Source organism: Phoenix dactylifera, chromosome 3 (genome assembly GCF_009389715.1).
Source record: "Phoenix dactylifera cultivar Barhee BC4 chromosome 3, palm_55x_up_171113_PBpolish2nd_filt_p, whole genome shotgun sequence".
NCBI classification, from domain to species: Eukaryota; Viridiplantae; Streptophyta; class Magnoliopsida; order Arecales; family Arecaceae; genus Phoenix; species Phoenix dactylifera.
Window position 1 is genome coordinate 1,408,713 of NC_052394.1, and position 27,046 is coordinate 1,435,758.

The 27,046-nt window shown below is 37.2% G+C and overlaps 4 protein-coding genes across 6 annotated transcripts; 1 reads left to right on the forward strand and 3 right to left on the reverse strand.

The window, feature by feature from the left end:
- Positions 1-877: 877 nt before the first annotated feature.
- On the reverse strand, positions 878-7,307 carry LOC103703450. 3 transcript variants are annotated; one of them, XM_008786301.3, is made up of 10 exons: positions 7,147-7,307; positions 6,423-6,584; positions 6,265-6,326; positions 5,957-6,047; positions 5,606-5,692; positions 4,619-4,672; positions 4,247-4,365; positions 3,268-3,350; positions 2,918-3,018; positions 878-1,409 (listed from the first exon to the last, which is right to left on the reverse strand). In XM_008786301.3, the coding sequence occupies exons 2-10, from the start codon at positions 6,465-6,467 to the stop codon at positions 1,191-1,193; spliced, it is 861 nt and encodes a 286-aa protein (XP_008784523.2). In that variant the 5' UTR covers positions 6,468-6,584; positions 7,147-7,307; the 3' UTR covers positions 878-1,190. The 3 variants fall into 3 exon arrangements, with proteins under 3 accessions (XP_008784523.2, XP_008784522.2, XP_017697392.2); XM_008786300.3 differs by having other exon boundaries at positions 4,181-4,365; XM_017841903.3 differs by having other exon boundaries at positions 4,181-4,365; positions 6,423-6,627; positions 7,147-7,303.
- A 1,251-nt stretch (positions 7,308-8,558) lies between these two features.
- Positions 8,559-13,820, reverse strand: LOC103703451 (beta-glucuronosyltransferase GlcAT14B-like). The gene is made up of 4 exons (XM_008786302.4): positions 13,172-13,820; positions 12,910-12,985; positions 12,686-12,801; positions 8,559-9,513 (listed from the first exon to the last, which is right to left on the reverse strand). The coding sequence occupies exons 1-4, from the start codon at positions 13,689-13,691 to the stop codon at positions 8,999-9,001; spliced, it is 1,227 nt and encodes a 408-aa protein (XP_008784524.2). The 5' UTR covers positions 13,692-13,820; the 3' UTR covers positions 8,559-8,998.
- A 538-nt stretch (positions 13,821-14,358) lies between these two features.
- LOC103703452 (very-long-chain (3R)-3-hydroxyacyl-CoA dehydratase PASTICCINO 2A) lies at positions 14,359-17,186 on the forward strand. The gene is made up of 9 exons (XM_008786303.4): positions 14,359-14,648; positions 14,755-14,866; positions 14,966-14,984; positions 15,130-15,218; positions 15,323-15,376; positions 16,368-16,438; positions 16,515-16,596; positions 16,729-16,825; positions 16,949-17,186. The coding sequence occupies exons 1-9, from the start codon at positions 14,578-14,580 to the stop codon at positions 17,017-17,019; spliced, it is 666 nt and encodes a 221-aa protein (XP_008784525.2). The 5' UTR covers positions 14,359-14,577; the 3' UTR covers positions 17,020-17,186.
- An 886-nt stretch (positions 17,187-18,072) lies between these two features.
- LOC103703454 (guanosine nucleotide diphosphate dissociation inhibitor At5g09550-like) lies at positions 18,073-26,980 on the reverse strand. The gene is made up of 13 exons (XM_008786304.3): positions 26,336-26,980; positions 24,873-24,935; positions 24,648-24,731; positions 24,177-24,284; positions 23,859-24,031; positions 21,963-22,074; positions 20,938-21,018; positions 20,796-20,858; positions 20,490-20,591; positions 20,266-20,390; positions 19,385-19,595; positions 19,135-19,209; positions 18,073-18,525 (listed from the first exon to the last, which is right to left on the reverse strand). Exons 1-13 carry the CDS (start codon positions 26,420-26,422, stop codon positions 18,469-18,471), a joined length of 1,341 nt encoding a protein of 446 aa, XP_008784526.1. The 5' UTR covers positions 26,423-26,980; the 3' UTR covers positions 18,073-18,468.
- Positions 26,981-27,046: the final 66 nt, after the last annotated feature.

Genomic DNA, 27,046 nt, shown 5'->3' on the forward strand with positions numbered 1-27,046 from the left:
TCTTGCCGCGATTGTACAATTTGCAGTGAAAAAAAAAGCACAAGCAGGTTATTAGGGTGGGATTCTTTGTAATCCTGTCAATATAATAGTGCTATGGGCATTCCTGGCTTAGCTCTTGAATGTAAGGTTCATGCCAAGCATAATCTGCGTGCACTTTCAATGTCAAATGATAATTGCATCGAAAAACCATGCAACAATAAGAAAATGGAACACGAACAGATTCAAGACATGACTTGAATATACGACCCAATGGACTTAGTGTGCATCAAAGGAAGAACTTCTGAGCTCCTTTTGGAAGACAAGTATTCATTGGTGACTTTCACATCCTGTACAAGCCTTGTAATAATTACTTGGAGAAGGCTGGCACTGGACAAGAGTTTTGCCTTAACATCTGTTAGACTGAAGAATCCTGTACAAACCTTGTAATAGCAAAGATTTAGCTACAAATGAGCATAGTCACAACTTCCATGTTAGGGAAGAATTCAGCTGGATATAATGATTTGGAATTCAACAAAAGTTCAACAAATCTGTCAAAAAGGAGAGAGTTTAAATAAACAAAGAATTAGAAAACAATGATAAAAATTTAAAAATAGATTTTAAAGTATTTTTAAATTTATCTACTTAAAAATAAGTACAGGAGATGCAAAAATAACAAAAGATAGCAAAAGAGATCACAATTAGAATAATTCATGTATAATTCGAGAATAATTGAATACTTCTAGATCAATTTATTTTTGGAGAACAACTCGAGAATTAGTCGGTCAAAAGAATAACTGAGAATAATTTGAGTTGGAGAATATTGTAACCATGGTTTTGAGTATTCAGAAATATGACTGGAACAGTTTCCATTCCACACACTTAATTTGCTGAGTCGATCTAGAGTGGGAAGTAGAGAGGACCATCTTAACATCACATTCATAAAAATGCAGCTGTAGTCTCATACATTTACTATTGTAATTTCTCCAGTTATTCTTTCGGTTGCAAAACATTTTCTAATAATTATAGACCTACAAGTTGATGGAAAATTGGAATCCTAATAGCATCGACCGCAGATCAAGGAACAACAATTTTGTCAAGAAAGCTTCCATTGCTGTGAGGCCAGTCAAAGAAAAATTTCTGCTGGAAGGGAACTCAGATGTTGATCGGATGTCACAGATCACTGCCTTGATCATGATTGCAGACTTCATGGTTCAACCTAGCCCGCTATAGCTCTTGACACTCTGAAGCGCATCCTCTTCCAATTCCACCAGCATCCGGCAAAAAGCTTCAATATCGCGTGCTTCTTCTTTGAATGTGAACCTGAACTCTTTCCATCCATACTGCTGACTGAGGCCGCTGCTGGTAATTGTTTCTGGGACCTTAGCAAGGACATCGAATCCATTCCGGTCGATGGACAGCATTAGGGCATCCTTCATGTGGTAACAGGAGAGTCAGTAAACAAGCAACAAATTGCTAAAATTGTTTCTAATCTAAGCTTGATAAAAAAATAAGTTTGCACAAGTTTCTAAAGCTGAAAGATTTCACGCCCATAAGTTATAACCACAAAAAGAACAAGATTAAGCCACGGTATCAAGTTGCAACTATGTTCAGATAACAATTTAGAAACCTTTTTGCAAGGCTCCAATATCTATATGGATTTTTAAGTCTGTTCACATGATAAGAGTATATATTTTTAGAGGTCTATAGCAATATGTAAGGATATCTGTGATATCTTTTACATATACGTAATTTTATCACTTAGCAAATGAAAAAGAGAATACCAATTGATTATTATAAAGCCATTCAAAATATTTTCGTTTTGACAACTATGTATTCCTTATTGCCAGTAATATGCATGAATCTGTATCATGATTGTTAACAGGTAGCCCCTGTTCAATATATCAAGAAGGCATCCCAGTGTAAGGACCAGTGTTTGGGTCATTAGATGACATGTCTAGTTAGGACTTAGGAGTATACCTTATTCAAGTTAAACAAAGAGATTTCCATTTTTAATTTCCATTTTTAATTTCCATTTTTAAATTGGTAGTGCTTTTGTACTTTGTTTGTAGGCAAGTTATTTTAGTTAGTTTTTAAGTCAAATAGGACATCATTATTGATTTAGTGAGTCACTTATTAGTGATATAAAAAGGTAAAACAATGATGACATTTATTTTTGGCTAGAAACATTTTTTTTTAAAATTATCTTTAAGTTCGGACAGAGCTAAGGGAATTCCAAATTTATTAGGATTTTGCTTTAGAGTGCTTTAGGTGTGTATTGGTGTCGGCATATGAACCATGTGCTTTTTGTAGTGATTTTTTCCTTAAAAAAGGAGTTATTTTCTTAAATAACTAGGTTGTCTAAAGTAAGGGACTTGCATAAATAAAGGAGACTATTGTGCATGAGGTTCATCCACCAAATGAAGTGTACCACTAACAGCACGCAAGAAAGTGGAAGGTGGCAACTATAACAAATTACAGAATAATGTGATGCCAAAGACTCTTTAACTGGAAATTTGCTATGATAAGCTGTTCAGGAATATAATTAAACTCCAAGTTTCAAAATAAACTATCAAGAATTAAACATGTATAGATAAGCAACTCCTAAACTCGCATGATAATTTTTAATATAATAGATAGAGAATATATAAATGCAATATCTGGGGGTCTCAAATTCAATTTTATTGATGATGTCTGAGAGCCTGAAAACAGTTGTCCTAAGTATATGCTTTAGATCCTCAAAATCATTGCACGGAAAAGGTGTAAACTTGAAGACCTGCAGCAGTAACATTGACTACGCATGTTTTGTTAGATTCACTAATTATAACAAACATATGATTTGAGTAATTTTTCCTTTTGCTATCAAATGCTACAAAGCTTGATTTTACTAAACATATGGAAAGATAATGCAGCTTGAAGATGAGAAAGCTGCATGACTTACTCTTGCAGTTGCATTATAATATTCAAAACAGAAAAACATCAATGCTCGACGTCTTGCCGGACTTTGATTGATCCCATCAATTATCTTTTCAGAAAATGGCACTACAGAAAAGACAACAAAGCATGTAAGCGAAACAAACTGATAATGTGCTTAAGAAAATTAACAAGGCAGAATACAAAACTGTCTTGGTTAGAGAAAACTGTCCCAGTTGCACAAGTGATACATTGAAAAGCAACAAGATTATTTTCTTAAGCAACTAAACTGAGGCTAAATGATTTAGAAATGACCTTAAACTAACTGAGATTTATATCTGAATTGAAAAGTTGAAATCTGCTACACATAAATCTTACATAACATTTCTGCTTTAGGTGCTTCAACATCCTCTGGTTCCACATCATGGGTGCCCCCACTGCCATCAATATAAGTGCATGATCTGCAGATAAGATTTAAAATGTCGATCAAGCATTTGCAGTAACAAACCAAGGTTGGATGTGGATATTACATAGATATCTTTGGGGTGCTTAAACTCACTCTGAAATTAACTTTATCAGAAGTGAGTCAGTTGCAGTGGTTTGTTTCTATTTTATCACTCCATAACTCATCTAGAGGTGTATATGTGATTTTAACCTTTTTATTGGATAGTAGTAAGCATATTTAAGAAAATGTCCAGATTATTATGACGAATAAAGCTACGTGTTTGTCATGTGATATTGGCTAATAATGTCTTATTGGTTCATGCATATGCAATGGCTGTGGAGGATTTCGTGCAGGAAAATGGATGAGCATCGGTGCATGCAAGCCCAAAGGACACAAAGATTAGAGATATCTCCAGGGTGTATAAATGACTGAGGCTGGGAATCTTCAAACTAAGTCTGCTAATTGACATACTATGTTAGCATTATTTGTCCATTAAACTCTAACTTTGACCTAAATCTTGTGAAGCCCCCTTTCTTTCCTTTTTTTACCCTGGCTAGGAGAGTATTGAAATCAGATCTTAGACCTGAGATGGCAACACTAAACTGATATTCCTCTCTCTACTAAACCTTGGAATCTTACCCATGACCATTCTAATTTCATTCTCTTTTATTTATCAGATCAGTCCAACACTCATTAAGTCCAAAAAGCCAGACACAAACACAAGTCACCTAACCACATCACAAGAGGAGAACAATATGTTTAGGGAAAAGTGTATTTTCCACGGCAGACTTTGAAAAAAGAAAAAAGTAAATTGGGACCTCAATATTATAAATAAGCCTCTCATACCGTATATTAAACTTAAAAACATTGTAGCTGCTACTCTCATTTAGTATCTCCTGAAGGTTTTCGAACCTTGATCTGCAACTTGTACTGGCAGAACTTAGTATGGCAGATACGCTGTAACTGGCCTGGCTAACTGTCTCATGTTCTGACATTACAGATTCTGCTAGATTTTCTGTAACAATCTGGGCCTGGAGTCATGCATTAGAAGCAGCAGAAAATCAGAGTTGGCAAATCACCACATACATCATATATGATAGGATCCATAACATCATTACTGACAGTCCAGCCATCTTAAGAGAACTTTGACAGAATTTTTTGCGAACAGGACTGGTATTTGAGTTCCAATTAACTGACTAATAAACAAATGATCAGGAGGTTTACTCATGAAACTTTAAATTTTCAAAAGTCCAAATTTACAGAAAATTTTAAAGGTTATATTACCTTATCATCTTTAAGAGGTCGGATATCACCTGCCAAAGCAACCCGAGCTGGCAACTGCAATAGACAGACCCAGATATTGTGTCAGAGAAAGAATTCCAGTATCACTCTTGTGCCCCTTCACTAATGTAAAATCATACAGAGTGCACATTTTATGCCATAGCTTCCCAAGTCCCCGGTAACTATCAAGCAGAAACAATATGCTCCGCAGAAAATAGACAAGAAAGAAAACAATTTAAAAGCTGTAGTTACTTACTAAAGATATGGTAATGGCAATACTCCACAAATCCATGTTTTGGTCAATAGTATGCTTATTTAGTAAGGAGGGGGGAAAATTCATGTACCAAGAATCAAATGAAATATATTTGCCATCTCTGTATAGATAACATCCAAATTGAAGAACATGCTAGAAATTATCTGAGAAAGCTATTCTAAAAAAATAGTAAACGAGTTTTATTCATTACTTTGTTTTTGAAAAGATATGACAATATAGGAAAAGAAAACATGCACATGCTTTTGGAGAAAAGCCACTTAGAAACTACGAGCTGCTAAAAAACTACACATGCCACCAGGGGTGGGGGGGGGGGGGAGAGAGAGAGAGTGTGCGTGTGTAAGTGTGTGTGTGTGTGAGAGAGAGAGAGAGAGAGATGAACATGTTCATATATGGAGAGTGAATAAGTGATTTTATCAAAATGTCATTCTTGAGTTGCATATGTGCTGCAAGGAAGGAACAGTATTATTTCTCCTGATCGTGATGTCCTGAAACTGTAAGCATCAATGCAATAAATGATATATGCAATGTCATTAAGGTTTGGTGCGGATAACTAATATAAAGACAAGACTTCTATTATGGGACAAGACAAATACAACTTCCTAAACAATCTATACGAAGCAACTGGAGATCCAAAGTCAGATCTTCAGCAAATTTCTTACAAAATCATTGAAACCATGCACAGAAGTTACAAAGCAAGATGTCAATGACGTACCGACCTTTCTTATAGATTGCAACAAGCCCTGAAGTGGACCTGGAAGGATGCTACTCACTGAAAGAGAAGCGCGCTCATCAATGATAATATTCTGCAAAATAAGCATTAAACCTATCAGGCGGATTGAGTCATTCAACAACGAGCATATCAAAAAACTATTTCTATCCAGCACCACATATATGGAGCATGCAACAACGATGTAAATGAAAACCGAGCAGTCAGGGTTTGCATCAGATATAACCAAGCGATTATTTAGTGGTCACTGCATCTAATTTCAGCAAAAGAATATTACTGGAACAGATCAAATCACTATAGTAACAGCCGCAAATGCTCCAGTGCTCCAAGAAATCCATACCATGTTGTGCAAGTCCCCTTCTTGAATCCAGATATATGGCCTGCCCTTCTTAAACATGTAGTGAATCTTGGATGAGTAAATGTCATCCTTGCTGCTCGAAACAATAAAAAACTAAAACTAATCATTCAGTCAAATGAAAGCAAACTACATGCGGACACAGAATCATGAATCAGCGAAAATCTTGCAAATGCTCCGCCAAATCATTCTAATTGGATAATCTTTTTTCTTAAAAAGAGAAAAAAATAATAAACTAATTATCTTATTATATCCGTTTGGCATCGGGGCTATTTAGAGAGAGCGAAATATACCTCCCTTTGGCATCAACTTTGATAGTATTGAGCTGGGCTTGCCAGTTGGCAGCCAAGATATTCTGAAACCCAGGAGTTATAAGAACATCAGCCAACAAATAATAAACTATCTTGACGTGGTGTCTTTTTTTCATGGGAACCTAGAAAGAAAGACGAACCCGAATGCGCTCGGTGAAGGTCAGAGCCACTGTCTTGCCCTTCATTATAACCGTTCGAGGAAATGGCTCACCGAATCTGGCACGCTTTGGAGGCCCTAGAGATTTTTTTCCCCCTCAGGGCGAAGATGGCGACCCGCTCGTAGCCTCAAGACAATCAGCGCCCTATCAATATTATAATGTTAGTAAATGGCACCTTCTGAGTTCTCTGAGTATGACATGAACCAAGAAATCATAATCACAGCTAAACCACATGAGGCTACTAATTAGTAACAATGCGTCAAGTTTAACATTTATTCTGAAATCCCTTCGAATATTATAGGTGGTGGATAATAACATTTTTAAGACCACCGTAATCTGAAACTAAGAAAGGCATAAGCCATGCAAGACTCAGATCAAAATATAAAGATCCACAAACTGGTTGAAAATAGTATATTAATTAAAATCCATATGCTGAAATATCTATCGCGAGATTCTCAACCAAACAAGTTTTTTCGCAATATTTTGGGGGTAAGAAAAACAGAAGCGAGAACGGAAAGGAGATCAGAGGAGGTTATCGGGTTCAAGAGAGAAGGGTTTGGGAAGGAGCGAATGGAGCCACCGGCTCTAAACTGGGGATCGCCGGCGACAGGTTCGCTTCTGGATGGGTTTACGATAAAAGAGAAAACAAAGAGGAGGCCCAACGATCTCTGCGGAAAAGAGAGGAGAGAGAGAGAGAGACGATTACCTGGGTGGAGGTCGCGGCGCCTGCCCTTCGTCTGGAAGGGCGAAGTATGAACAGAGAGAAGAATAGTAGAACGCCCTACTACGGGCTGGGCGGCGGGACCGTCCGTGGATGCCGCCAATGACACTTGCCTATTCACGGCGCTGCTGTTGAAGGTAGAGCTTTCGAGAGCTTTTTTAAGTACAGCTTTATAAAATAAAACTCAACTACATTTCTAAATATTACGAAATTATATTTAATATATAAATTAAAAAATATTTTTAGTATAATAAAATAATTATAAATTTTAACATTAGATAACAACATAATAAAATATAATATATATTAATACATAAATATATAATATAATATAATATTATTATAATATAATAAAATATTGTTATAATATAATAATATAATATTGTATACTGTAGCGATCTATCAAGATAAATATTTGAAGAATAAAATCAACAAAAATAAACAGTTGCAATTAGTAGTATGCTTCGCTATATGGTGCTTACAATATAGAAATAATTTTTTTCACTAAAAATTATTTTTTATCTATTTGTTAATTATCTCTTCTTATGGCAAAATTATATTTTTCACTATATGTATCAACTGGACCATGTACCATGCCAATTACTCTGTCTTTTGTTGTGGGTTATCTGGGAGCACATCATAAATAAAATCCAAAAAAAAGATAAAGTTATTTGGCATGGTGCATGATACCATATGGAGGAACATATCATAAACGAAATCCATTAAAAAATAAAAAAAAAAGATAGAGATGTTTGGTATGGTGTACATGGTGTAAGGTATTATTTTTCGAATATAAGAGAATCATTCAACTGACTCTCTGAAGAAATCTTTAGATAATTTGGTAAATTCTATGTCCGATTCTCTAATTGCATTCTTTTTTTTCCCCCTCGATTTCGGATGTTAGGTCTACACCAAGGCGGAAGGAACATTGTGCATAATTTGCAGCCAAATTAGATAAGATCAACTTGTCTATTTCAAACTAGAAGATGTTGATATGACCAAAATCCATGACAGACACCAAACTCGTTGATGCTAACAACCAACTCAAAAACGTTTCCAACTCTCCATCCTTATGTCTCCATATACTTGTACCCATACAATCATATACAAACCTTAGCATACTATATACAAGAAACAAAAGTTACATTAATGATAAAGAAAAATGATGGTGAAAACCCACATGAGGATCACCAAGATGATGATGGCAACATATCAGCCGCATTATTCACTGCCGACCTTGAACATCAGATCAAACTAAGATACAAGATCAAGAACATCATCTGCCAACTACCTGATGCCTTATTTTCTGTTTTCTTATTTTTTGCCTTTTACCTTCTTCCACTCAATGCTTCCAGGGTTTCAACATTCTACCAATACATTGAGAATCTTAAAGCAAATTTCAAAACTAGCATGAGTCTTTTTCTTCTCAACCATCATTAAGCATAAAACTCAATAATCCAAAATGTTCACAATATCTTGATTTCGAAACATCACCTCGAAGCATGAATCGGAAAGGAATGCATCTGTCCAGCTTAAAACAAGAGTGATATACAATAATACACTGGTGGCCTGCAAATGGGGGAAAAAACCTTCCCATCTATCACATAGCACTTCTCTGAATTTTTCATCTTTCGAACATTTGTTCAAAAGATGACCTTAAAAAATAAAATGGGGGAAAAAACGAAGAAAAGGATAAAAACAATTGCCGATCCTCCCTCAAAATCAGTTATACAACATATGCACAACAGAAACTGCCGCAATGCGCACCTTTGCCCCATAACCAGCCGTGCAATAAAACCTTACAAACTCTACAGTAGTGGGGTATAACATGTTTGAATTATTCGCATTGTCTAGGCCTAAAATTCTCAGGTTCCAGGAGCTTCAGTAACAGCCTCTCCAGCCTTCTCGAACCCATCGATGGTCTTATAACACCAGGTTTTCCATAAACAGCGCAAGGATCCTTACCAAACCGGGAACTCCCCAAGCACCACCCACCTTGAGTGAATCTGCCACTCGATCTCCCCAGCAGTTCCCTGTCGATCCTGTCCAGAACAGGATCATCCTTGGTAAATGTTCGAGCAAAAGGTGCCCCACTATCAACCATCAGATCGAAGTGCTGCGATGTCAAATGTAGGGGGTCTTGGTGAAGTGGATCGTCCCACATCATGAAACGCAAATCATGGTTGATGGTGGTGTTTTGGAAGTCTCTGGAATTGCATATCACAGTATGGAAGTAGCCTTCTGTGGATGATAAGAAATTCGTGTAGTACATGAGTAATGTCCGGGGGAGATTATCCCAACCTCGTATGCAAAATTCAAGGAAAGGCCGAGCTAACACCACCCACGAAGAGCCTACATTAAGGAGAGAAAAGAACAGGCAGTTATTATACAACAGGATCTCATAGATTAATGCAGCATAACACTGAACAATTAGAAGAAAGAGATCTGATACTTATTGTTAAACAGCAAAAGCAAATGACAGTCCATGTGGGTGTTGAATGCGTTGATCAAACACTAAGAGTTTGGACTCATGAAATTCATTCGAAACAAAAATTCTGCAAGAAGCACAGAACAAGAACACACAGGATCATGAAACTGGTCTTCGCTTAAGATAAAATGAACATAGCCAGAAGCCATTGATGGCAAAATGGCAATTAATAGAGCCTTACTGCATGACCCCTTATATCTAAAGACTAAAATCAGACACAACTATCTCAAAGGAAGTTCTCGGTAAGTTTGCTCACTCTCAAACATCCTTACCATCTTGAAGCTATGGAATGACATAGGTCTATCAAGTAATATAACCTAAGCGTACAAACAAGTGCGCCTAATGGTTGCATTTCAAACCAGCGATTTCTCATCATGAAGATTTAAAAACCGGCAAGAATTTCTAAGAAAGGGTGGTGAGTGGTTTTAAATCCCGTGGAATGGGGATATCCCAATTTCTCCATGGAATGGAATACCCCACTGTCCTACCCCATCTCGGCAGAGCTCGAGCATCCCAATAGGTACCTATGTATCTCTTTCCTTCTTTTCTTTCTTCTTTCTTTCTTTTTTCTTCCTTCTTTCATTCCTTTCTTTCTTTTTCTTCTTCCTTCCTGTTGTTCATTTTCCTTCTTCTTTCTTTCTCTTCTTACTTCTTTCCTTCCTTTCTTTCTTTCCTTTTTCTTCTTGCTTCTTACCTTTCTTCCTTCTTTGTTTCCTTCCTTTCTTTTTCTTCTCCCTTCCTCTCTTTCCTTTTCTTCTTCTTTCCTTTCTTTTTTTCCTTTTCTTCTTTTTTCCTTTCTTTCTTTTCTCTCTCTTCTTCTTTCCTCACATGGATGGATCCTAGGGTCCCGAAAAAACATATCCCAGTCCTGTTTTCTCAAAGGAATGGGACAAGACGGTTGGGACATCCCATCCCATTGGAATCTAAAACATTGATGGGTGGCATGCTCCAATAATGTGATTCGAATTACATGCTTGATAAGGGGACCTCCAAGCATCATCAAGTTCATAATGACAAAATAAGAGGCAAAAAAAAGAAATTAGAATGAAGAATTGGATAGGAACAACAGAAGATACAAATCACCTAGCCTATTTTAGGATGCAAAGAAGAAGAGAGGAACCATAAATCATGTTTTAATGGTATCTGAAAAAAAAAAATCAACTCATACCAGTCAGCATCCCTCAAAGAATGGATATTGATTAGTAATTAATATAATTATGGCCTGGCAGCATCAGAAACTTTCCCATTCATATCTCATAACCAAAATTTTGTTTACAGTAGGTAGAATAATTTATGAATCTGAGAACAACTTAGATCATTCTACTATACAAGCCTAATAACTTCAGAATTTCGTCACGTAAAAACCAAAATAAGAGTTTGTAGTAAAACATAACCATACTTTGAGTCTTGAAAAGAGACATGCGAGCTCAACATTTCTGGTCAATGGCAAGTTCGTGACAAACAACTACAATGTTGAATGCACTCATTCATCAGCTAATACTCTTCGTGAATAATTTTCTCGCTTCCAAAAACTCCATAATTACAATGGAGAGAAGAAGTTTAGAAAAGGCAAAATCTTTTGCTTTTATCACATTCCTTGATTGTCCCCGGTTAAAGAAATTTGGTAGTCGAGTTTCAGTATTTCAATTTGGTGAAGTCATAACCAATATGCCCTTTGTAACAAAGTTGCTCGCAATGATAAAATCACAGCAACTGATATTTTGTCAATGATATTTGTGTTGCAACAACAAATACTTCCCAGATAAAGGAAAATGTTTTTACTTGCTCTCTGCTTTAGCCTATTTGAGATGGGTAATCATCAGAGACATTTTTTAGGATAAGGAATGTGATATCATGGTGATAAATGCTCAAGAACAGATGCCGCTTGTGACATTTGATGATTTTTGAGCATCATTAAGCTCATGGAGGTATGTCAACCAACTTGAGCGAGCTAGAGGTGGGGAGGCCTAGACCACCTCTTTAACTAATGGTGACTCTAGTGTAAACTAACCAATTGTACATCTACCCAAAACGAGCTAGAAAATCTAAGGTTTTTGCATGGTTGATGACCTAGGATTGTGAGAACCTGCTAAATCAAGCAAGCAAGGTGATGACGATAAGGGTATTTTCCCTCTAAATTGAAATAGCACCTGTAGCATATTTTGGCTGCAGCAAAGCCATCAACTTCTGAATTTGGATAAATGAAATTTCCAAAAAGATCAGAAAAATGACACACAATTTCACTTGTATTAGAGAACTAACTCAAGTTTCAGATGTGTTCAGTTCTGAGAGATCATTGCAAACATTTTATTTCCTGTAGTCCAAAACTTGATGAGTAAGCAAGTTTAAACAGGAAGTAGGCTAGGATTCCTGTAAAGAAACAGAAGAGCGAATAGAACGAGCAAAGGGATTATGTCACATCGATATGGATGAAGCTCATTAATGATTGAACTCATTGAAGTGAGAAAAAAAAATAAAAATAAAAAACAAAAGCTCATTAAGTTTTAAAGGGATGGAACAATTTTAGTTTCTTTTAGGAAATACATGTCACCACACTGAACAAGGATCTATTTCAATATATCAACTAAGCCAGTAGACAGTCCATAGGTGGATGACCATAAAGCTGAAGTGACACATGGCTTACATATTTGCATACGTGAATAGATGTTTTAAACTTGCCTACAGATATAGAGTTGGACCCATGAAAACATTGCCTACAACTAGAATTTCACCTAGAAATGTTCCAACAATTCTAGAAGTATGGTAAAACAACCATACAACTATATAATATATCATACTATATGTACTTCTATTTAATTAATTGCTACATTAAGAAACCTTGTGGTCGAAAGCTTGTCGCATATAAGTAAATCCTTGTTTCCTAGCAGCACCATGACTGCTTTACAGCACATTTTCCAGAGAGATTAACTTTTCTACACTGCTATACACACATAAACTGTAATCAAATCATCAGAAATATACAAAAGGAACTCCTGACTGAAAAATGGTAAAAAAAAAAAAATATCTAGGCAGTACCTGCAAATAGTTTGAAAGATGCAGGCATGCTTCTTTTTTCTTTAGCCCAAAATACACTGGTTTTATTTGATACATACAATCCTGGATCTACAATGATGGGCCTGGCCCTCTGATACCTGCATAAAAGATGGTTGGGAAATCCTTTACAAAGTGTAAGCTAAAAGAAGCCAAGAATCATGGAATCACGACTCTTGGAACTTTATGGACAAAGCGACTATGCTCACTCTTTCCAGCCAATATTACTCGTGTGCGCAATGAAGTTGAGATCCCTCGGCAGGTATGAAAACATATGAAGAATATCTGCAGTGGATAAGGAAGTAATAGAGAGCAAATCTTAGCAACAATTTATATCTTTTCTTGTTTTCATTTCATCAAAGTATGGACTGATTCAAGAAGTTCACAAAACCTAAACCATAGAAAGAAAACAACGGAACGTTCCCGCACCTAAAAGTAGTAAAGGAACAAAAAAGGGAAGACAAAAGATACCATCTTGCGGCATAAGAGGATAATCGGCGGCGCTGAGATTAATGAACCAGCTCCACTCCTCGAACTCCCTCAATAGGATAGCGACCGCGTGGAGGGTGCACGCGACCATCGTCGGCCCCTTGTACGACACCGCGTCGGCGTTCTCCACCACCCGGACGTTCCCGAACTCGGCAAACGCCGGCTCTGATCGGGCGTATGCCGCCAGATCCGCCCGCTCCTCCGGCGGGGCGGCGAGGTCAAGGTGGAGGATATAGAAGTTCCAGGGGTGGTACAGAGCCTGTAAAGCCCTCCGGAGCCGCGGGCCGTCGCCCCGGGAGCCGGAGATCATGTAGGCGAGCCTCGGCAGCCTCGGGGAGAGGCGGCCGCCAGCGGTGGGATCGAGATCGGAGGGGATGCGCGGCTTGCCGGGGGCGAGGGTGGCGAAGAGGAGGGAGAGGGTGAGGAGAGGAATCCCGAGGAGGAGTGCGAGCCATTTCCATTCCAGAGGGAAGCCTTCGACGAGGCGATGGGATTTCCTCATCTCCTCCGGGACTCGGAGCTGGGGTTACGGCTAGGGTTCCGACATCACGCCGACGAACGAACCGGTGCCGGTTTTGGGAGTAAATTTCGGGAAGAAATGGAAAGCGGTGTCGTGCTTTAATTTACTTTATTTTTTTAACAGTTTAAGAAACCCTAAACTGTCGCTACTCTGCCACGCGTCCGTTGCTCATTGGATTAAAAAGCCTTGTCTCCGGCGACGGGCCGGGGGTTGAGGGCGCCAACCAGGCCGAGTAGTGAGAGTAGGTCGCCGCTCTTTTCCGCATAGAAGTTTATATGCGAAAATCGCAACTGTGGCTCTGGATAGTTATCAGGAGATCATCTCCGCTCATATGAAGCGTCACGACACGAGTGACGCCAGAGCGCGACGCGGATATGGACAAGAGAGTTTACCTAACGACCGCATGTAAAACTTTTTGTACTTGCGTTCTAATGGTTAATTACTCCTAATCGTCCTTGTCATCTTGAGTTCCGGTACATGATTTTTTTCGTACACCGGCTTCTCACCCTATATATATAATAAATGGACGGTGTTGATGCACATGCGCTCGGAAACGGATCTGAGCGAGCTGGCTTAAGGTAACCCGCGAGTCAGTATACCGCAAAACTCATCCGGGATATTTTATTTATTTATATTTTTAATTCGGGTCATTTCCCTTCGGTTCCTCTGTTCCTCTCATGGCGAGAGAGACTGACAGAGAGAGAGGAGCATTTAAAACTCGTAAACCCTAGTTGTTGATCCGCTCACCTAACCTATCAATGCGAAAGGCCACCCATCCCCTCTACTGGAGATTCTCCTCCGACTCGCATCTATAAAAATTAGATCACCGATTTCGCCTTTGTGAAGAAGCCATCTCTAACCGGACTCGATGGCGGGTTTTCTCTCTATTGTGAAGCGAATCTACCTATCCATCTACAACTGGACTGTGTTCGTCGGATGGTGATTTCCTTCTCTCTCTCTCTCTCTCTCTCTCTCTCTTTGGAATTTTTGGTTCTCGGATTGATATGTAAGTTTATACGGTTTGATCTGTTTTGGATCGTTCCAGGGTTCAGGTATTGTACTTTGCTCTGAAGGCTTTGAAGGAATCCGGGCACACGGCGGTGTATGATGCGGTTGAGAGGCCTCTGCAGCTTGCTCAGACTGCCGCAGTCATGGAGGTAACGAAATCTTTGGACCTTTTGTTGGAAAAAAAAAATCTTTTTAATAAATTTTGGAAGTGTCTGTTAATTTATTCTGTTTTAATTCTTTGTTTGCAGATTTTTCATGGCCTTGTAGGTGAGGAATACAGTCATCCTTTTTCCCTTTTTCTTTGATTTCGATTTTTTTTTGGAAAAAAAAGTAGGAGATGTAGCTTCTTTGGAAGTGAAACAGGGGGATAAGTCTTTTAATTCTGTTTCTCTTGGTGAATTTTCTTTAAAAGGACTGGTAAGGTCTCCAGTGACGGCAACTTTGCCTCAGATTGGTTCAAGATTGTTTGTAACTTGGGGCATCTTATGGAGTTTCCCCGAGGTATATATATGGTGTTTTCAGAGCTTTTCATTTTAATTTAGACCAAAAGTTTACCTTTTTTTCCTCTTTCTGTTGTTTTGATTAACTCAAGCGTTGGCTTGCAGACTAGACAACATCTACTAGTTAGCTCGCTGGTGATCAGCTGGTCCATTACAGAGGTAAGAATTTCAAATAAATTAAGTCAGTTTTTATAGAATTACTGCATGAAATTGGTTTGGATGAAAGACAAGAACTTTGGATAACTACGAGACCCCACATAGCAACCCATTGGCTGAAGAGAACACGCAGCAGTTTTTTTATAGTCTAGAGAAAAAAAGCAGGATATAGATTGATGTATACTGATGCATCATTCACTGATAGCAGATTTTTTTTGGGTGCAATCTGATAGCAGATGACTTGTCTGGCTTGTACTCATTTATTATCTGAAATAGTTTATGGGTAATTGACTTGTCTGGAACTAGGAGTAAGTTTGCTGAGTGTGGATTTTATGGCAGGAAATATCAAGCGCAAAGAAGATGGCACATAGATAAATAGAAAATGTTACTTGGTGATGAAAAATTTCAAATGAAATCATACCATGAAAGATGGAATTCACTAATATGAATTTTATGCACTGGAAGCAAAATGTCTGACTTCTATCAAAATGCCAATTTTTCGTGCCTGAAATATGTACCATCTTTAAGTGAGTACACTAAAGAACAGTAGAGTTGCCATGTTTTAGAGTAAGATGGCTTCAACATTTAAGGATTATGAGATTCTGATGACTTCTGTTCATTTTTTAAATTCCAGCTATTCTTTTAAATATCTTTTTTTCTTTCAAGATGCCTGGGTTTCTAACATCCCAAATTGCCTAACAAGATAGTCCTTTAAATATTTATAGTCATTTTCATATTTAGAAAAATGTTCATGCTCTTGTATAGTTAGCATGCAAGGAGTTGCTTCTTTGCTGTATTCTCATCTGTCGTTACATTGTTTGAAACCAAATTTAGATCTCCAAACATTAATTTCCTCCTTTAAAGGTTACATGAACCGTCAGTGCGCTTAGGGTGTTGAAAGCAATAGGCTCCATAGCCTTTGAGATCATGTAATTGGATTATTTCTTTAAATTTATGCATGAAGGCACAATCTTGTATATTTTTCCTTTTGCAGATTATTAGGTACTCCTTCTTTGGTATGAAAGAGGCACTTGGCTTTACACCTTCCTGGTTCTTATGGCTTAGGTAAGATTTGTTCCAGTCAACAAGCAGTGCACTTCCCAACAGAAGTTTTCCATTCATGTGGATATCTTGTGCGCAGGTACAGCACCTTTCTGATACTGTATCCAACTGGCATCACCAGTGAGGTTGGCTTGATATATACTGCCTTGCCCTACATCAAGGTTGTCAGCTCATGATAGTAGATTACCCCCCTACAATTTGTTAGAAAAGAACAGTTTTTACCCTTTATGAATATGAACTCCCTGGGCTTTCTGCACGATGCCTAATTGATGTTTTGTTTGTGGTCATGGCAGGCATCTGAGAAGTACTGCATTAGGATGCCCAATACATGGAATTTCTCCTTCGATTACTTCTATGCATCCATTATTGCTCTTGGAATCTATGTCCCAGGCATGTTTTCTACGTTTTTCCCTTCTCTGTTTTTTTCCCTATCATATTTGTATTCTTGTGGAACCTGGTAGGGCACTCAAGGATCTGACTTTGCTCTTTTGATTGAATGAATCGCTGCTGCAGGCAGCCCTCACATGTACCGTTATATGCTTGGGCAGCGGAAGAAGGCTCTTTCCAAGTCTAAGACAGCATAGGCCTGATCAACAAGGACATATTATGGCATATTTATTACGGTGTTAAAATTGCTGCTACAAAATTTTCAACTAGCAAAGCTTATTATCTGTACAAGTTTAGAAGCTACTAAATGTTGGGATTCAAATGAAAGAATGTCTTATTTCTTTGTGCCCTTTATCTGGTCTAATCATCTTCCCGTTTTGAATATTTTGGTCTGTTCTTGTTGCCGACAATTGTTTGCTTTGGGCAAATTTGATTGTCCTGAATTTAATTGGCATTCCAGGTTCGACCAGGGCTTGAATTGTGTTCCACTCCACATGGTATTCCATACTTGAGATGGATACTCCTAGGCATCCAGTATCAACATGACATTTGGTATTTGACATTACCTTTAGATCGAGTAGTCTAGTCTGCTGCGGGAGCATAACCTTTCAATCCTTGTTTTCTTTAACGATGTTTGAATGCAACTCTAGCATAACGTGCATGGATCCTCACGCTGCAGCACGTAGTTTAAAGGTGTTTTTTTTTTTTTTTACTTTTTTTTTGGAAAAAACAATATAAACCAAATGGTTTGGCACAGGTACCCTCAAATCGTTAATCTATGTGAATGTCCAATAGACTGAAAACAAAAGCTCGTTGTTTCTCGTGGACCCTGGTTGTATCCTTGACACAAAAGAAGGACGCATGTTCCTTCACAATGTCAGATCATCTCCATTTCGCTTTGAGATCTGACATTTAAACATACCAAAATGTGGATGATCCAACAGAAAATGTTTTTGTTCTGATTAATCAACCTTCGCCTTTTTTGCTGTCTTTGATATAGAGTTGAAACCTTGGACTGATTTTCTCAAGGCATCTTGAGTAGCTTATGATCATCAACATTGTAACAAGCTAAACAAAGCGAATTGGGTTATACAGGGAACATGCATACATTAGTGCCTTCTTACACAAAAACATGTCAAGATGAGCGTTGGGAGCTTGCCAAATGGTGCGATGAGCTACTCAGCTAAGTTGGTGTCTGACGTCTTGCTCTGAGATCTTACCTCGATTCCAACAAAGTAGCCTTCTTACTCTAACAAAACAAGCTGTTCGATTTGTATTTAAGATTTAACAGGGCATTGCTGCATGGCTTGGCGCCTATATTCAGGCATTACCTGGTTATCACGAGGACAAATATGACCAACCCTGTCAAATTCTCTGGCAAACAGCAAATACATCCCCCACCACAAGGTCAATCAAAAAAAGCCCGTAAAAATGGAAGGCAAAGTTCTGCTCAAATGTATTAATTTCACTGCACGCAATGACTCATTGGAACTTAGAATGAATAAAAACTGAGCTTCAAATGTTCACCTAACAGAAAGGTCAATGGAATCTCTCATGGTTGGTGAATAGAAAACAAAAACAGAAAGAAACCTTCAATCAGTCTGTAATCATCCTTTCACTCAAATCATTCAGGTTGAGTAGAAAATCTAAGCATCTTCGGCAGTAGCACTAGCAGCGCTCAGATCCACTGTCAAATCAAGCTCCTGTGACATGAAAGAAAAGAATAGATTATTACTATACAAACACTGCAATAAGTTAATATTCTTTTTGGTGCTCTTAGGTACTTGCTAGAGCCTATGAAGATGATGAAAGGTAGGTTTTTGATTACTATTATTACATGGACTATTATTTTAGGAAATTTTGATGGAGATGACAGTGGCTATTTTAAATTCCAGATTGACAGGATTAGCAGTCATAATTGGGCACTGCACGTAACCTGTGTCACAAGGATTACCTCAAAGTGGATTTGCACACATGCAGGACATGAGAAAAGCATTCCCAAGAAACAAAGAACCATATCAGTTTCCAATTCAGTAATATAACTATTGTGTAGCTACCTAGTTCCTAAAATTCAACATTCTGCAGCTTTCAAAACTAAACTGTTGCAGAACTCCATGCATATGTTTTTTTTTTAAAAAAAGGAGGGGGTGTGAGTTATTCATCTTAACAAAAATTAACTAATGTTCAAGGGCTTTAGTTTACATATATGACAAGTCAAATATATTTTTTTAAAAAAAAAAGCAAAAGATGTCATTATACCAGTATGTGTTTACTTATCTTAATAATGTTATCCAACATAATGAAAATATTACCTTCCCAGTTATCCTACTGTACATGGAGAGGACATCTTGGACTGTTGACTCAAAGTGTGTTGTTGCATCATAACTCTGCAAAGAAAGTTACTACCAATCAGAATTACCAGCTTAGGTCCATTACAAAAGTCAGAAAGTGTTTTTTTTTTGCTAGAGAAAGTCAGAAAGTGTTCACTAGATATCTTGGTCAATGGAAAATTAAGTAGCTGCAACCGTAATCAAACAAACGACGAGATTCACTCACACATACCGTAGATATGAAGCAATTGTCCTCATCATGCTTGTTGACAGGATCATATATGTCATAAATATCAAAAAAGGTCTCGTCCACAGATCCAAGTAAATTAATCCCAGGCTTCAGTTCAACCTCAGGTTGGTCAGTTTCGGCTTCAGTTGAAACAAAAGCAATATATTTCCCTCTTGGAGCTACATTGTGAGTGTAAGAGCAACAAAAGACATACCTGAAATTAATAGAACAATTCTGATGTCAACAATAAGAAATTCAAGCATTAAGTTGTTAATAGATCAAAAAATGTCTTGAATCCATAAAACCAATCAACATTTGCTTCTTCATTGACACTCTTGCTTCATCCTTCCTCTTTCTTAATTAGGAAGGGAAGTACTTGTAATTATACAAAATATACGCATATTTACAATAAAATAAAACCAAAAGCTTAACAACACAGAGACAATAGCTACCTGTTGAGCTTTTAAAATACAATATATTTAACTGAAACTTATTGCCGTCCTTTATAAAAGAATGCAACAATGTTACCATATAAATATTTTTGACAGGTGACTTCTTTCTAGCTTTTTCATGGTTACAAAAACCTATTTCACTAAGACATAAACAACAGACAAATCCTTTAGGAATCCTGTCTGTAAAATGCAGAGAACATTGACACCTTTGTCCATTTAGCACTTTCTTTGTTTTCTTTCTTTTCCTTGAGAAAAAAAAAAATGACCCTTTCTATTACTATTAAAATGACTGATTACCACAAGAATATTAATTAATTGACGGAAAAATTAAAGCATGAATTTTGTTAAATATACAACCATAATTTTGAGCCTTTACTCGTGTCTTGCATAAAGAATGCATGCAAATGTAGAAAAAAAAACAGTCAAACCTACATGTCTGATTTACGCCCTAGCTGTTTCTGTGGCAGGATAATCTGCACTGAGTGTGAATCATTGGTATTTGGAATGGGATGACTCATTATACATATAGCACGTGCTACTCTTCCAACCTTCTTAACCTGTTAAAATTGGTCAGCCGGCAGTCAGATATACATCCTATGCAATTAGAAATGGGGGCCAGAATTTCATGCAAATCTTTTAGATAGAGAAATATTTACCTTATCAGGCAAGTATGAAGGGTCACAAACTACTTTCTTGCATTTAGCAGTTTCACTCTCAGATGTCACACCATAAGCTTTTCCATTGGCATCAAACTCTACCTATCATGCAAAAACAAAGCATATCAACAGAAGGACTACCTAATTTTTGTTCAGAAGCTGGGATGAATCCTTGTTCTTCAGGTTTCTAAAAATATGTTTAATAAATTTGAGGTCTCTTGGACCTTTAGGAATAATGATGCTATCCATTAAAGACATGTATAAAAATGAACTAACTTAAACAAAAGATAGATCAAACTTCATTACCTTGCATTCAGGCTTGTTGAGCATGTAGGTTCCACCATAAACAGCACTAAGACGAGCAAAACCCTGTGAACAAAGACCTGTGGAATCTCAACCTATTGGGAGGTATCATCCAAAAGAGCCATCGTGATAGATGAAAACATACCTGGGGAAGCTCTCCCAACCCATATAGTGGATAAATATAAGGAGATCCTCCTTGAAAGCGTGCCAATGACTCGGCATAAAGCTATTCAAAATAAATGTAACAATGATGAGGGCTTATATAATTTCACTAGTATAGAGCAAGATGCCAAATCTCCAAATTCCTGCAATAGATATGTCTCAAGAAGCCTCCAACAACTATGACCACAAAACCAGGTTCAAAACTACTCTTCTCGTGGATGTTTGAAGTAACGGACATATATATAGTTTCAGAACAAAATAACTCCGTTTCAGATCAGAACATTTTGGTTTCATTCAAAAAATGATGAAATTACTGAAAATTCCTAGAAAAGCAAAAGATTAAAAAATAATGTAATTAAAAAAGCTAAAATGATAGCATTAAAAGATGTTTGATAACTTTTTGTCGCTTTGTATCACAGGTATACTCTATCTACATACTGAGTGCAAAAGATGACAACCAAATATGCTTTCAAGAAGGGGCAAGTACAAAAATAAGCATTGCGGTGGTGTACATGCAGGGATTGATATGCACCAAAAGGAGGGAGGACAAGTGGAGAATGGGAACATAAGACCAAGAACAGTGAATGCACCACTTCAAGACTAAGTGGTGGAGAGTTCATTAAGATGGTACAAGCATATGCAACAAAAGCAATGAGGAGGATGTGGTAAGGAGAAAGACTTGGATCTGAGTAGAAAGATATGAAAGAAAAGTGAAAGACCTGGAGAAAAGAATTTGCAAATGCTTGTAGTTGCACGGAATTTTATGAGAAAAATACAAAAAGGAAAAGTTTATAAAACCAATCCCGAAAAACTGGGCCAATTTTGATGATTAGGGTTTATGGTAATATGTAAAGATAAGTTCATGCTTGTGGTGCATGGAAGACAAATGCACTTTAATGTACAAAAAAAATATGACATTTTGTAATCATAAACAATGCACAAAATCCAATACTCTCAAATCTCAATGCTAAAGCCAAATATAGTCGAGCATTACAAACACAGCTATACCTTCATTCTCTTCACAGTATCTATTGCAGGATCATTGAGGTAGCTGTCATCCCTATGAAGCGCCAATGCATGCCCAATAAAATCAACCGTGTTGTCCTCTAACCCATATTTTCTATATCAATGAAAGAAAGACGTCAAAAAAGATATTGATTCATATTTTGAATGGTGCAAAAAAAAATAAGGCATCATTTACTTATTTATTTATTTACTTACTTATTTGTTTTTCTACTTGTTTATTATAGAGGATAATATGCTCAAGTTCTCGAAATTCCTGTAATAAGTTTGAGAAGTCTTAAGTTGCAAAAGATGATAGAAGTCTACTCCTTAAAATCTATATTTGCATCAGCCTATGTTTGTCAGAACAACATCATAAATCCAGTTTTGTTATTTCAGTACCACAGCAGATGAGGCCAACATTAAGACACATAAATATCTTCCTTCGACCATAAACAATAAAAAATTTCTTTATTCCAATAAAAATGTCACCTCCACAGCCTTCATGATTCACATCTTTTAATCATTGTATAGAATACCCTTCTGTCATCAAGTCATTGACAAAATATATACATGTGTAACTAGGTAAGCAAAAGCACATAAAGAGAATCAGAAACATCAAATACAAGCTTGAAGGCATGCATGCACACATATATAGAAACAATAAGGCCAAACATGCAGAAGTTTTCAAACAATTAAAAAGAGAATACTCCTTGAATGAAACAAGCTATATCATAATCTCATGACAAAGGGCACCACAAGGGTAGGGCACTTCCATAAACAGTTTTACTGGGACACTTGAAATGGGAAGCAAGTGTCGAGAAGAATACTTGACGGAATCTTTGAAATACCTGACACAGGGACACAACTGAATCTTATAGATGCATGCATAAATATGACTATGAACATTATGAATAATCAGTTGGACTATTTTCACAATTCTCATAAATATAATATCTGATAAATGTAATGTTAAAATTGAGCATCTTTTTATGTAGAAACACCAAGAGTAGACAAGTAATGGTGATGACATCCTTATTTCATGATATAGTGTTAAAGAGTGTCATGACGTGTCCCGGGCGTCTTGTGTTGGACAAAACAAGAAACACTAATTTTGGACTCTCTAGGCACTATCCACAAAGATTGAATTTCATTTAAACTCAGCAAGGGATGTAGGCTATTATTCATAAAACTGTCTAATTTTGTTGATTGGATAGATATGCTTAGACACATAGACCTTGTTTCCTATTTTCAATGGATTCTTCTATTGCATTGGAGTCAAATACATGACACTTAGTATCACCTCACTACTTTCGGAATCTCCATGCCCTGCAATCTTTCAAACCAACACATGAAGCCTCATATGCAAATTTTTCTCCCTCGTGATTACCATGTTTTATTCTAGTTACATGCTTATATCACCAAAGACAGACTTTCGAAATGAACTTTTCTACTATTTTATGCTCTGCAACCAAGTTTTTGTCAGTCTTTTTTTCTTACAAACTGAAGGCCTTATATCAATAACCAGGTCTCATTCAGGTTTATGTCCAGATAACATAATATCTACATGCATCTTGATGAAAAAGGAGGAGAAGAAAATGTAAACTGTCTGTCTACCTGTGCATGCACACACACACACACATGGACTCACAAAAGAACACATTACCATATTTATTTCAAAAACAAAATAAAAGAAGCCATATCTGAATTTGTTACGTAATCAGTAATGATAAGTAGAATTAAGCTAAGAAAAATGTCTAGAATACAAATCTAATATATATATATATATATATATACACACAGCTAAAATGCATATGAAGTTAGATAGTTGATTTAGATGAGTTCCTTATCAGTCAAATAAACACAAGAAAAGCAGGGGAACAAAAAAGATAAGACTCATACGCAAAAAGCTCTTTGGTCGTAACTTTGTTGAGATCCAGGCCTTCATGAGATTTTGGATCATTCTCCTCATAATCTTGTACATAAATGAAGAGCTTTCGGGCACGACGCTTTTCAAATAGTCCCATCAAGGTGGATTTTAATGCTTCAACATCAGTGGCTGGCACTTTGTAGATCTGGTAGTGCAGTGGTAAAACATGTGGGAAATTTCCAAATGAAACATAACTTTTCCCAGTAAAATGACTACAAATGAAACATAACTTTTCCAAGTAAAATTACTAAATTTAGTGAAAAATTAAAAATTATCATAAAGTGTTGTACCTTCCCTTTGTTGTATACGAAGCTACCATCAACAGCCTTGAAATTTAAATATTTTGTGACACCGGTGTGAATAAGAACACGGACCAGAGCACCATTGGCCATCATGAACTGCCAAATCACAATTGTAATGATGTCTCTGAGAGCCATTTGCCAAATTAAGATAAGCTAAAAAACGAGACTTCAGAAAAAGATTTATTGTGTCTCAACTTTTAAAACCATTCAGATTTCTAAACATGGAAAGTCAAGTATCCTTATCTAACATGAAAAACCTTGAAAATTAATGTTGACTTAATAATTGCTTCTTCAGAACCTAATTTTTCCCCTTTCCCGAGATTTATCACTTGCCTAACCAGAAATCAACAGCATGAATAACGCAAAAATTTGGAAGAATGTAGATAGCATCCATAGAGCCATGACTGAAACACAAACCATAACTGACTTTCGAATAAAAGCAATAAAACCACTGCAAACCTTAGGGACCATGTCGACATTGTACTCCTTGCTTGAACCTAAATTTTCTGTAGGCTTGTCATTGCCCTTTAGTCGCTTCCACAGCTATCAAGCATGAGAGAAACATGTGAAGAAATGCATAGATATTATTCAGTTTACAGAAACGAAAAAGGTAAAAACAAGGATTTGAAAAAAAAGGAAAAAAGAAGAAAAGCATAGCCATGATAAAGTCGGTGATAGGAAGACCTGAACGAGATTTAGGGATGTAGACTCCCCACCATAATAGTCATTCCTGTCCATATGAAGGACCTGGATTGACATTTAAAAGCATCTTAGTTTCAATGATGTAAACTCATGTATATACCCTGAAATTTCCCGATATATAAAATCCATCAAGGGCTCAACTCTGGATGCACAGTAAATCAAGAAGTATTTGCATATCTTCCAAACAATCATTCCTCTGATTCAATGCATTAAAATAAGAAAGGAAATTCCTATTTTATATTTTCTGCTGATATTAAACAACGAAATATCTTTGATCTTAAATCAAATAACAACATCCAATTACAAATTCTAGAAAAGATCTGATATTTAATAAGTTACAGAAAAATTGTATCAATAGTTAAATGGTTAACACAAATATTTTAACACTACAATCATTAGCATATATATCATATGTGCATACATACATACATACATATGTGTGCATCAAAAGATTAGCATCCGATCTTTATAATTTATAAAACTGAACAAATGGTGTCTTATTTGATCTTTTCACTAACAAAATAACAGAAGTTCTAATATCCACAAGAGAGAATAAAGATGGGGAGAGGAATGAGCACAAACTTCACACTTGATAGGTGGAGATGTCAATGCCAGACTGTGCAAGGCTAGCTATTCCACTACAGTTTAAAATCTGCTGGACAAACCTTGGTTATGGGACTTCAATCTCTGAAGTGCAACCGATCGCCTTATCAAATTGTTAAGCAGATCCAGTTTTTCTATTTTCTCGTTATTCTTCAAGAAAAGCTTTGTATAACTTTCAGAAAAAAGGGGGGGAGTGGTGTGCCAAAAATTTATTACAGTATTTAAATCTACAACTTAATCGACAATTCTTATTTATTGATAGAACATATTGGAGTGCACAAAATATTGGGTGCGGGGGAGAAGAAATTCTTCACACAGCTTGTTCATCAGAATGAAAAATCAATTTTCTCTTTTTTGGTGTTAAAATTGAAAGTACCCAAAAAAAAAGAATGCGAGGTTTTCCAAAGGATATATAAGGTCAAACTTTTCAGTAACCAATCGCCAAAGCACCAGAGCCAAAGCTTGACGATATGCTTACACAGCTCATTGACAACACTATAAATCAAAAGAAGCATAAAAAATATATCCTCTTTAACCTAATTCTGCTTTGATAGATATTCTAACCACCATGGGATCACAAAAAGGAAGCAGAGAAAATAGAACCTTTAGAAGAACAGAAGGCAATAACGAGAACCACAAACGCTTTTTTAAAAAAAAAAATGATCTTTTCATCAGTACACAGATCATACCACTCCACTCAGAGTAAAGAAAGGAAACCAAGTTTACCGGCAAAAAACTCTGAATTCAAAACCCTAGCTTTCTTCAATTCGGCATCAAGAATTTTCTCAAGAATTCAACTTAATGTTGATGATATTCTCGAAACAAAAGAGGAAGGGCAAAACCTTGAGACCGTCGACGGAGAGAAGACCGCTGAGGATGCATTCTTTGAGGCCCGTCCCAAGAACGATGACATCGTACTCCTCATCCATTCTTTGGTGAAGCTAAGGAAGAAAAAGAGAAGAGAAAAGAAGAAGACGAGGTCGAGAGCTCGAGATGGAGGAGATCAAGAACAAAGAATGGAAGGCAAAGAGAGAGAGTGAGAGTGAGGAAGGAAAGGGAGAATAGATAGATCTATAGGCACGGGAACGTCAAGAAAGAGAGCGAGGAAGGGAGGAGAAGAGGTCTAGAGGCGCGGGAATGCCGGGAAAACGGTTGCCGTTACCACCAGCCTAACGACACGTGCTCGGCGGTAGCCCCAACTATCCTCGCCTCCATCCGATCGGTGGACTTCTTCGACAACCAACGGATGTCATCCTACGATCTCGCGGTGTCCCCCGCCGATCTCTCCACTGGAACTCGGCATCAAGAACCGTCGAATCGAATGAACCCCATTGCCCTGTTCTTGATGTCCCGTCGTCCAGAAGACCACCGTCGCCGCCGCTGTCACTGGTGACGCCGGCGCCTCCCGTCATCGTCCGCCTCTTTCGCCGGCGAGTGGTGTCGAGCAAGAAAGAAAGGGAGGATTTCGGTGATGGAATAATATAATAGGGAGTGAGAGTTTTAATGAATACGTGAAGTGTTTGCTGACTTACTGTAATCTCAATCCATGTAAT

What these genes read in the sequence shown, in the direction of transcription:
- LOC103703450 (XM_008786300.3), bottom strand. Translation starts at nt 6,467, where the DNA reads ATGAAGGGCAAGACAGTGGCTCTGACCTTCACCGAGCGCATTCGG. An exon ending in AAGGGGACTTGCACAACATG is followed by an intron (nt 5,693 to 5,956) that starts GTATGGATTTCT and finishes CTTATTTTGCAG; the next exon opens with AATATTATCATTGATGAGCG. An exon ending in ACCTAAAGCAGAAATGTTAT is followed by an intron (nt 3,019 to 3,267) that starts GTAAGATTTATG and finishes TCTTTTCTGTAG; the next exon opens with TGCCATTTTCTGAAAAGATA.
- LOC103703451 (XM_008786302.4), bottom strand. Translation starts at nt 13,691, where the DNA reads ATGAGGAAATCCCATCGCCTCGTCGAAGGCTTCCCTCTGGAATGGAAA. An exon ending in TCCTCTTATGCCGCAAGATG is followed by an intron (nt 12,986 to 13,171) that starts GTATCTTTTGTC and finishes TATCCACTGCAG; the next exon opens with ATATTCTTCATATGTTTTCA. An exon ending in ATCTTTCAAACTATTTGCAG is followed by an intron (nt 9,514 to 12,685) that starts GTACTGCCTAGA and finishes TCCTTAATGTAG; the next exon opens with GCTCTTCGTGGGTGGTGTTA.
- LOC103703452 (XM_008786303.4), top strand. Translation starts at nt 14,578, where the DNA reads ATGGCGGGTTTTCTCTCTATTGTGAAGCGAATCTACCTATCCATCTAC. An exon ending in TCTTATGGAGTTTCCCCGAG is followed by an intron (nt 15,219 to 15,322) that starts GTATATATATGG and finishes GTTGGCTTGCAG; the next exon opens with ACTAGACAACATCTACTAGT. An exon ending in TCAGCTGGTCCATTACAGAG is followed by an intron (nt 15,377 to 16,367) that starts GTAAGAATTTCA and finishes TTCCTTTTGCAG; the next exon opens with ATTATTAGGTACTCCTTCTT.
- LOC103703454 (XM_008786304.3), bottom strand. Translation starts at nt 26,422, where the DNA reads ATGGATGAGGAGTACGATGTCATCGTTCTTGGGACGGGCCTCAAAGAA. An exon ending in ATGTCGACATGGTCCCTAAG is followed by an intron (nt 24,285 to 24,647) that starts GTTTGCAGTGGT and finishes GTGATTTGGCAG; the next exon opens with TTCATGATGGCCAATGGTGC. An exon ending in GGTTGGGAGAGCTTCCCCAG is followed by an intron (nt 20,859 to 20,937) that starts GTATGTTTTCAT and finishes CTTTGTTCACAG; the next exon opens with GGTTTTGCTCGTCTTAGTGC.